The sequence below is a fragment of the Pocillopora damicornis genome, chromosome 6, assembly GCF_964200805.1.
Source record: "Pocillopora damicornis chromosome 6, jaPocDami1.2, whole genome shotgun sequence".
In the NCBI taxonomy this organism is placed as follows: Eukaryota; Metazoa; Cnidaria; class Anthozoa; order Scleractinia; family Pocilloporidae; genus Pocillopora; species Pocillopora damicornis.
Window position 1 is genome coordinate 7,479,817 of NC_142675.1, and position 10,662 is coordinate 7,490,478.

General features: G+C 39.7%; 1 protein-coding gene across 2 annotated transcripts; it reads left to right on the forward strand.

The window, feature by feature from the left end:
* Positions 1-307: 307 nt before the first annotated feature.
* LOC149043717 (uncharacterized) lies at positions 308-10,426 on the forward strand. Of its 2 annotated transcripts, XM_089210522.1 has the most exons (6): positions 308-2,526; positions 3,635-3,692; positions 4,231-4,890; positions 5,287-5,409; positions 6,350-6,460; positions 7,438-10,426. In XM_089210522.1, the coding sequence occupies exons 3-6, from the start codon at positions 4,254-4,256 to the stop codon at positions 10,224-10,226; spliced, it is 3,660 nt and encodes a 1,219-aa protein (XP_089066648.1). In that variant the 5' UTR covers positions 308-2,526; positions 3,635-3,692; positions 4,231-4,253; the 3' UTR covers positions 10,227-10,426. The 2 variants fall into 2 exon arrangements, with proteins under 2 accessions (XP_089066648.1, XP_089066647.1); XM_089210521.1 differs by lacking the exons at positions 308-2,526; positions 3,635-3,692 and having other exon boundaries at positions 3,818-4,890.
* The last annotated feature ends 236 nt before the right edge of the window (positions 10,427-10,662 follow it).

Here is a 10,662-nt window from a genome sequence, read left to right on the forward strand (position 1 = left end):
TTTTAAACTTGTCAAGGTGGCAAATTTACATTATCAACTCAGTTGATAATACAAAATTACTCCATGATGATTATAGAATGTTGTGGTTAACACCACTTATAACCTTGGGGCACCTGTTGGTGCCCTTGTGACTGTCTTTGTCTTTCATGACTGATATGTAGTAACTGTTGTTCTGCTGCTTCCCTTTTCAGACTCTCTGACTTTATCCCTGATTCAAGGGTTATTTTCTTGAACCCAGGAAACTCTATACAAGGTAGAAGGACTTGCTGTTTTTTTTTCTCTCATTTTTGAAACTTGCCTTTATTTGTCAATCTGTGTTTATTTAATAATTTATTTGCTGGTAATAGTTGTGTCCTGTTTCCATATGTTAAAATTCTGCATGCTCTCACTGCACTCATATCCATGTGAGTATTAATTTTTTTGTCTGGTAATGTTATGTGAAGAACTATGCATAATATAACTTACCTAAAATGCGCAAATATTGGTAACCAGAAGTAGTTATAAAATAATTATGGTATTGGTATTGGTACAGTCTTGGGTCTGGTCATGGAACTGCAGGTTTTGCATGGTAATCAACCTGTAAAATGTGCACTGATTTTTACTGCTACTGATCAATCTCCTACTACAATGAAGTTACTGTGATGCTCCTTATATAGTTGATCTACTTTTGAGAGTGGTGGTGTATGATCTCCTTTGGAAGCTCTGCAGTTATTAAAGTGTTTGTCTGGTTTCTGTCATCATTGTAGGGCTGCAATGGCCAATAGAAGTTTCACATGAGTGTATATGGAGCTTTGCCTCAGGGCGGCTGGCAAAGATTTTTTCTCTCAGGTATAACTGACTTGTGGGCTGTGTTCTGCAGATTTGTATGGATTTAGTATCTTGGTGAAGTGTAAGGGAAACCTGATTTCATGTTTAGATATTTGTCACTTGTGGTTAATCTGATAATACTTGCATGCATTATCATAAAGGAGATTGCTGACTGGTTTTGATATATTATGCAATTGTTGGTCATCACTTATGGAGCAGTAGTGTTGTTTCAACATTAATATCAATGGTTTGTCCTTCTTTGAGTGGTGGTGGATGTGCCTCAGCAATGTTGTTAACTATTTTTCTAGCTTGTAATTTCTTTGGTCATTCTAGGAGTGGCCATGAAGGATGCATATGCTCAGTCTGATCATGCAATTATAAACAGAATGATGTATATCTTTCTTTTTTGGTAGCCAATGAGAGATTTTATTTTCCAAACACAGCAACCCCTGCTGACTGTGTTTAGACGTTTGTTCTCCTGTATATATTGGTTAGTGGCACCTAGAAAATATGGCTTTGGCACCAGTAACAAATGGCTGGGATTGCTGCACTTAACCTTATAATTGTGGCCAGAGCTGCTTCTTACTGGTATATGCTGTAAGTGGTGGTGTATACTGAGACTGACTAGCTTATCCTGGTGTCTGGGGCTTTGTTTGTGTAAGGATTAATGCACTGGGACACCAATTTGAGAGGTAGAAAGTGTCACTCTGATGCTGAGTTAATCCCTTAGGTAGATATTTCAGTAGGTTGTTGGTGAGAAAATGTACTAATTCAGACTGAGTTCCCCTCTCTTACCCTGGAATATGGAAAAAGTCTAGTCTAAGAGTTGCTTATTTTGGAAATTGACTGAATAATTAATGCCAGTGGTTGAAGACCTGCCAAAAGTTTGTGACAGGGGTGCCAGATTAACCTAGTAATTAATGGCCTTGCCTTGCTTATAATTGCTGTTACTGGCTTAGTGGTGGGTGGGATCAGCTGAAGTTTTATAATTCAACTTCTTGTGGTGATTCAGATTTCAGACTTTGACCCACGCACATGACAGGGCATAAAAACACATCTTTCTTCTAGTAAAAATGTTTACCAAGCTGGTGGGAAACCTCCTACTGGAATTTAGCTCCAGTTCTGGAAGTTATGTTCCTGCTGGCCTCAGAGTAGTGCATGCTAGTGATCCCATTTGGCTTCTTTGTCATTGCAGGTTCAGTTGCAGATGGAGGTTGCATCCCCAAAATTTTTGGGATGTGCATGTAGAACAATTTTTTTTGTTGAGTTTCTTTGCCCTAACTGTAGTGGTAACTGCAAGTGGTGGGTTTTGCTGTTAGGCACATTTTGCTGGTGTAGGTGGTAATATTATAGAGACTTTTAAATCTGTTGACTCAGACTTTATTGTTCCATGAACTGGGACACCATATTTTGTACTGGTGCACAAGCTTCAATGACCTTGTATTGTATCAGTAACAATTAGAGTTACCTTCATGTGGCAGAATTAGTACATAACTTAAAAAAGGTGCATTTAATAACAGTGACTGTGCAATCTGTTCTCAAGGGCTGTACTGATCTAATATCAATAAGCAGAGAAACCATGAATTGCCTGAGTGTTAAAAAGGCTTTTGATGTTCCCAGTTGTGATAGTGAAGTAGAAGCTGGTGAGGAAATCTGCAAATTCCTTCTGAGTTGCTCCAGGAATTTTGGTGCTGGGAGGGAGACCTGGTGTCATGTTAGGTGATATACCTGTGAAGAATTGCATTTACTTTTCCTCTTAGAGTGATGATTAATACCCCATATTGCTTAATGCCATAGAAATTGGGATAGTTAAGGTGTGTTACATGGGTTTTGCCTTCTAACTGTAGGCTGTCGTTTAGTGATTTTTGTAAACTCACTGACCTGAAGTAATATCATTTCGGTATTTGTTGTGTTAGTATTTCCTGTTCTAGTCATGGAGTTGGTTCCATGTGTAGCTTGCATGTGGTTATGTACTTCTTATCCTTGTTGGGATGGTGATGGATGATACTTCTGCAGTTGTGCTTCAAATGACCAAGTTGGTGCAGTGATCTTTGCAGGGTGGTACATGGAGGTTGTGGTGTCTTGCTTTGATGTTACACTGTGGTCTACATGTTTGTGTCAGCTTGTGGATCACATCGGAGTTTTGGAGGTTTTCAGGTTTATGTGTAATAGTCGCGCTGGCAATGCTTGGATCTTTTTTAAGCTACATGAAGTAGTAAAAACGGGTGTGGCTTTTGTATTGATGCTGGTGGAATTGTTGTTGGACTTGTCCTTGCTCTGGAGACTGACTGAAATCACTGGCGATTCTTTTATCAAAAAGAGTCATTATTTGCCAATTCAGGTGACTCTGGTTTAAGTGGTAGTGCTATTGGCTTAATGCCTATGGCTTTGCCTTTTAATGTGTTGGGCATGTCTTCATTTTGTGTGTTACTTGATTGTTAGTGATGATTTTAGTTCTCGTGTGGTAGCAGTTTCGGAAGCACTGATAATTGGCGGACGTAGGGGTTAACGGTTTTGGTTTTTTTCATCTCTTCGCTGACAAATTATAGTTGGTGATGTTGTCGCAGTTATTGCTCCTAGATCAATTTTGAAACTTACCTATGCAGTGGTTAATTGGCAGTGTTAAAGGTGATAATGTGCCAGAACGTGATGAACTGCACGCGAGTGGCTTGAATTTAATGCGTAACAGTGGCGGTGATTATTGGGAAATGTGTGTTTCGGTATTTTTGTTGTACTAGCATAACTAACTTATTTGTGTACTTTGGCAGCTTTCCACATTGAAATCTTATAGCAGACGCTAATGTCCAGTTGTATCTTCTTTTTTTAGCATCAATAAACAATTCAGACGTATTTATGGTCAATTGGTTTGCAATACGACACTCAAGGTAAGATTGCGTGCTCGGTTATGAAAGATTTCAACAGATGCTTTTATTATTAGTGAGGGAGAGGTCTTGGATTGGTAGATCTCAAGAAGATGCCTGAATTAAAATATTCAAAGTATAATTACATCTTATGTCGACCTTGGTACTTAGAACGCAGATTCCATTCCATTAAGAATCAAACGTCAACGAGCCACCAGAACTGACTAAGTTTACGGCCCCCAAAAGGAAATGAAAACTCTTTTAGGTGATTCCTTTCCCCTCAAACTTTTAAATCGCGTTTCATTTTTGCTGTTTATGTCTCTGGTTGTTACTTTGTTAACTAAAAAACAAAACTCTTTCTTAATCTAAAAACTGGATTGAAATGAAAAATCTTAGATTAAATCTTTTGCTAGGTTCTTTCGTTGGTGTTCCTTGCTCCAAAGGATTTAGAAAATGATATCACGATTTGAAACCATTCTCGGTCTTAATTGGCTATCGGGAGTTTTCTTTTTTTCGAATGGGTTTGATTAGCATCACTTAATGTCAATTCTCTGTTTGACAGGTCATCCTGGAAAAGTTAGTATTATGGCTATGGCTATTTCACCATTTGCGTCTACTAAAGAGACTACTAACTATGCAAGGCTATGCCGCCTCCTGGTGGATGTTGGATCTCAGGTGCTTCGGTCCACTTTTGACACAATACATCCACCAGCGACTCTACATACAGTTTTGGGAAGTACCTCAGTGTATTACGCCACATTGCAATCACTGTACAAAGGGAGGAAGAAAGTGCTGAATCCCACGCAATGGGGAAAGTTGTACCCTTCTCACGCACCCGTGTCTTCTGCAGCCTTCGATATCACACTTCTAACGGTGCTTCTTAGAAATATCTGTGGTTTGGGCCCTCCTGCCAACGGATGGGATCGTCTTCCCCCAGCTACAAACATAAGCATCGCAGATGACATCGCCAGAGTCAAGTATTACAGGAACACTGTATACGGCCATGCTTCTCAAGCCTCTGTGGATGACAGTAGTTTCAGTGCTTACTGGCAGGAAGTAAGAGAAGCTTTGGTGAGACTGGGAGGAGCTCATTTTAGAGCTGAAATCGACAATCTTGAGCACGACTGCATGGATCCAGATATCGAGGAGCATTATCGTGAACTGATGAAACAATGGAAGAAAGACGACGACAGCATCAGAGACAAGCTTGAAGAAATTGAAGGTAAGAAAAGCATTGTCCACTGCAAATGTGGATGAACCAGAAGGCTACAAATGTATATATTTTCAGTTAGCACAGCAGTGCAGGCGAGCTCATGAAGTTTTCATTTTGGTCGGAACTAGTCTTATATTTGGAAGGTATTTTTGCGTCTTGTGTGAGAAATGAAGAATTAGCCCCAATGTTGAAACTGTGTGTTCATTTGTAATATTTTGGTCTGTTCGGGGTACTCATGTACAATTGCTGGACTACATTTTGGTGATTTCTAAGCGTCCTATTGAGTTTGATCTTCTCGGAATCGACTAGATATTGACATAGGTATCATTGTTTTATCTGTACCTAAACGTGAAGCTGTGATATAAATTTGCTTATGAAAATGCGCATACCTTTTTAAATTTTCAGATTCGCTGGAAAACATGAGAAGAAACTTCAGAGACACAACTGACAATATAGAGATTGATATGAAAGAGGTTAAAGAAAAGCTTACTAGTCTGACGGCCTCAGCTGAAAAAAGCACACAAGAAGGTTAGTTGGTAAGAAGAGCTACTCACATAAAAAAAAAAGGTTATGAAGAGCGACACTGTTTTTTTGAGTACATGACCCAGCTCTTGTGCATGATGACGGTAATCGCTGGATGTCGGCCAACACAGCATACTTTGGTTCTTTACTGATCTAAGGGCACACCCTGGCCACCACTCACACTTGCCATACACGAAGATACTCTATAATGTGTGGGATGCCACAGAATGTGAGATATTCTGCCCTGGCTACCTCTCTGATTTGATGGAGTTTTGACAGCACTCATACATATGTATGATCGTAGGCGAGATAGCTTATCGTCCTTTTTTTTTTTTCGTATCATCTTTCTTATGATGAATCTAACTTCCCAATAGCGTTGGATGTGACCCACATACTTCTCAATAAAATAACCAAATCCCTCCTCCGGTCATATTGTGTAGTATTCAATTCTACATGGGAAAATAGTTGAATAAGAATCGTCTTAAGTAAAATGGGTCAGAATAAGATGCATGTGGTTATTTTACATTTCCCGAGGAAAAGACTGCAGACAGAACCTCCCACTCCATTGCAGACGGGTCTCTAGGTTTCCTTTGCGTTTCTTTTTTTTTGCCTAATGAAACACAGCAGTGTAGTATAACTCATAATGTTTTCATTTTGGTTGGAACTAGTCACATATTTGGAAGGTTAATCTGGCGTTATGTGTGAAAAATTAAGAATTAACCCAAATGTCCACAGTGTGTTGTCATTGGCAGTATTTTTGTCTGTTCGTGGGTACTCGTGTACAACTGCTGGAGTGCATTTTTGGGATTTCTGAGCGTCTTATTGAGTTTGATCCCATCGAAATCGAGTAGATATTGACATAGGTATCATTGTTTATCTGCACCTAAACGTTAATCTGTGGTGTAAATATGCTTATGAATTACGCTTATCTTTCTTACTAATGCAGATTCGCTAAATGACCTCAGAGATACAACTGAGAAAATAGAGATTGAAATGAAGGAGGTTCAAAAGACGCTTTGTAGCCTGACGACCAAAGTGGAGAAAAGCACAGATGAAGGTTGGTTGCTAGAAATAGCTACTCACAGATAAACTGAAATATCAACGGGGATTAATTAACTTGAGTACATAACACATCTTTTGAGCATGACCACATTATTCGCTTGATTTCGGCTAATTTAACACTTTTCAAGTAATGTATTGTTGTAAGAGCACGCCTTGGCTACTAGGATAAACCTACTCTGGCTACAAATGAAGATACAAGGTAATGTGTGGGATGAATGGGATGGCACGGAATCTCAGGCTACCTCTCAGCTTGGATACACATTCTCATACACATTTGGCCGAGAAGGGTCATTGTCTTATTTTGGTTTTACTTTTGTTAAGGACATAATGAATCTACCTTCTTAATCCGTTCGATATGACCTGCATATTCTGGAAAAGACTAATGCAATTCTTCCTCCACTCAAACTTTATTGTAGAGTATACCATTTTACATGGAAAAATCGCTGAATGAGGGTCGTCTTGAGCAAAATAGGTTAGAATAAGATGTATGTGGTTATTTTACATTTCCTGAAGAAAAGATTGTAAGAAAAACCTTCCACTTCATCGCAGGCGAGCCTCCGGTTTTCTGCAGCATTTTTGATGAAAGCGCGCGACAAAGGAGGTACAAAGGCGTTGTTTGGTTTTCATTTATTTGTTCGTAGTCTCGCTGTATCCCGAAGAAGCCTTGCTTAGGCTACGGCTCCAATGATACGAATATTCTCCCCCGAGTAATTTATTTTACGACAGAGTTTCACTGTCAGACAGCGTTAAAGCCGAACAAACAGAGGAGGTTCAACTGCATTCATAATCTAAAAGGCTTTTAATCAGTAGGCATGAATCATATACTTAAACCTTTTTGCATCGTCCAAGTAATTTCTTTGGTAACGGTATCGTACTCATTCGCATATTTAAATTCAGTGCCGAATACCAGAGAGGTACTACAATTTTCAATGCTGCATTCATTAGATTTCCTACTTATTTTGCTACTGTTAGGTATTTTTGATCCAACTGAGCTTATCAGTGGAATTCGCCAGCTGTACAAGACTCGAGAGGGATGGCTCTCACCATTTCCATGGTGTGAAGAGTTTCAGTTTTTTCTTGGCAATATTTTTACAAGGCTCAAAGTGGTCAGAAGAAAGAAAACGAGAGGAGAAATCACTGACGTATTTGTTGGCATGTCGTCAATACTAGACCCGTATGAAGAGTGTTCAGCGCCGAGAACAGTGTTGATTGAAGGAGAACCTGGTATGGGGAAAACCACCTATTGTAAAAAGTACACTTACGACTGGGCCACAAAACAGCAAGAACCTCAGGGCTGCGGCTCAACTGCATTTAAAGTGGTATTGTTGCTGAAATGCCGAGATATCCATTCTGACGTTTGGGAAGCTATTGATGATCAGCTTCTGCCCCGAGACATCGATGAAGAAGTCAAACAACAATTCTTTCAGTTTATTCGTGAAAATCAGTCCAGCATTTTACTGATATTGGATGGATTGGATGAGTTACCGTCCAGTAAATGGTCGATGTTTTCCGAATTAATTGAAGGAAGAGTACTCCCCAGATGCCACATAGTTGCAACAGCAAGACACGAAGCTGGAAAAGAGGTGAGAAAATGTTGTGATGCGCTGCTTCAGATCGAAGGATTCACTGAAAAGCATGTGAAAGGATTTGTCACCAAGTACTTTAAAGAAAGGACGGATTTAGCCACCAAGCTCTTGCAACGGATGTCGCGAGATAAAAACCTGACAGAAATAGCGGCCAATCCTCTAAACACAGCACTTCTTTGCCTTTTATGCGAAGAGTTTGAGGGCACACTCCCCGAAAGCAGAGCTCAACTGTACTTGGATATGGTTGAATGTGTTTTGAGAAGATATAGAAAAAAGAAGGGACTACTAAAAACGATCGAAGACTTGACAAACTATTACAAACCGCAATTGAATCACCTTGGAAAGGTAGCGTTGAATGGTTTACTTGACGATAAGCTGGATTTTAATGAAAGTGAATTGAGAAACCATGCAAAAGACCTGACTGAATTTGGATTTCTGTCAGTGCAGCCTGGTGGCAGCAAACTGAGACAAAGACTGCATTATGCCTTCTTACATAAAAGTTTTCAAGAATTCTTTGCAGCACTCTTCATTTGTTCTCAGATTCAAAGCAAGGAAATGAAACCTGAAGAACTAGTTTCCGATCCAAGGTATTTCGTTGAACTTAAACAAATTCTTTTGTTTTCATGTGGAATTTTGGCCATGAAATGCGATGAACAAGTTGTGGCTCTTGTAAAGAGTTTAACAAATGAAGTCAACAAAAATAAAGGCCGTGGTGCAAAAATTGTATTGGAGGCCATCAACGAATGTAAAAGAGAAAAAAGCGATTTTCACTCGGATTTATCGAAGTCGTTTGGAACTGGTTTGAATCTAACCAATTTGAATTTGTCTTACAATGATATTAGTGCTGCGGGTGCTACATGTATTGCTGAGGCAATCAAAGTGAACAAAACTCTAACCAATTTGAATTTGTCTGGGAATGATTTTAGTGCTGCGGGTGCTACATGTATTGCTGAGGCAATCAAAGTGAACAAAACTCTAACCAATTTGAAATTGTTTGACAATGATATTAGTGCTGCGGGTGCCACATGTATTGCTGAGGCAATCAAAGTGAACAAGACGCTAACCAATTTGAAATTGTCTGGGAAAGATTTTAGAGATGCGGGTCCTACATGTATTGCTGAGGCAATCAAAGTGAACAAGACGCTAACCAATTTGGATTTGTCTGGGAATGATTTTAGTGCTGCGGGTGCTACATGTATTGTTGAGGCAATCAAAGTGAACAAGACGCTAACCAATTTGAATTTGTCTGGGAATGATTTTGGTGCTGAGGGTGCTACATGTATTGCTGAGGCAATCAAAGTGAACAAGACGCTAACCAATTTGGATTTGTCAGGTAATCGTATTAGTGCTGCTGGTGCTACATGTATTGCTGAGGCAATGAAAGTGAACAAGACGCTAACCAATTTGGATTTGGCAGGTAATCATATTAGTGATGCGGGTGCTACATGTATTGCTGAGGCAATCAAAGTGAACAAGACGCTAACCAATTTGTATTTGTGGGCTAATCGTATTAATGCTGCGGGTGCTACATGTATTGCTGAGGCAATCAAAGTGAACAAGACGCTAACCAATTTGGATTTGTCTTACAATGGTATTAGTGCTGCGGGTGCTACATGTATTGCTGAGGCAATCAAAGTGAACAAAACGCTAACCAATTTGTATTTGTGGGATAATCGTATTAGTGCTGCGGGTGCTACATGTATTGCTGAGGCAATCAAAGTGAACAAGACGCTGACCAATTTGATTTTGTCTGGGAATGATTTTAGTGCTGCGGGTGCTACATGTATTGCTGAGGCAATGAAAGTGAACAAGACGCTAACCAATTTGGATTTGTCAGGTAATCGTATTAGTGCTGCGGGTGCTACATGTATTGCTGAGGCAATGAAAGTGAACAAGACGCTAACCAATTTGGATTTGTCAGGTAATCGTATTAGTGCTGCGGGTGCTACATGTATTGCTGAGGCAATCAAAGTCAACAAGACGCTAACCAATTTGAATTTGTCTTACAATGGTATTAGTGCTGCGGGTGCTACATGTATTGCTGAGGCAATGAAAGTGAACAAGACGCTAACCAATTTGGATTTGTCAGGTAATCGTATTAGTGCTGCGGGTGCTACATGTATTGCTGAGGCAATCAAAGTCAACAAGATGCTAACCAATTTGGATTGGTTTTAACAATTTAAACAACTTTGAAGTAAAAGGGCACTGCCTTTAAAGTAGGCAGGTTCCCTTGAAAATTGATTGCCGAAGGCCCGAACTTCCACTCTCTAGTCTCTAGTCTCCCAGAAACGCATTTTCCTGCAATCTGGAAAAGAAATCTTCTTGCAATGATGCATACTTAATCTATCATAATAAAAAAGAATGGTACTCTGGGAGAATTTGTTTATTTCACTGTTGTTTTCGGAGCCTCTTTTTATCCTACAGTTACAAGTTAAAGGCCCATTTTCAACCTTGATGCAACGCCTTACAACCTTGACGCGACCCAATTTCCTGTAACACGGAATTCCCAGATCACTAAAATCTTCTAAAATCGTCTTTCTCAAGTGCCACCCTGAACACGCTTGGATCTCTTCGTACTCTATGAAGAGTCGGCGAAAAGGACAATATTCAA

Excerpts from the sequence above, each read along its gene's own strand:
- LOC149043717 (XM_089210521.1), top strand. The coding sequence starts at position 4,209 with ATGTCAATTCTCTGTTTGACAGGTCATCCTGGAAAAGTTAGTATTATG. Across the intron at positions 5,410-6,349 it reads TGAAAAAAGCACACAAGAAG|ATTCGCTAAATGACCTCAGA; the intron begins GTTAGTTGGTAA and ends TTACTAATGCAG. Across the intron at positions 6,461-7,437 it reads GGAGAAAAGCACAGATGAAG|GTATTTTTGATCCAACTGAG; the intron begins GTTGGTTGCTAG and ends TGCTACTGTTAG.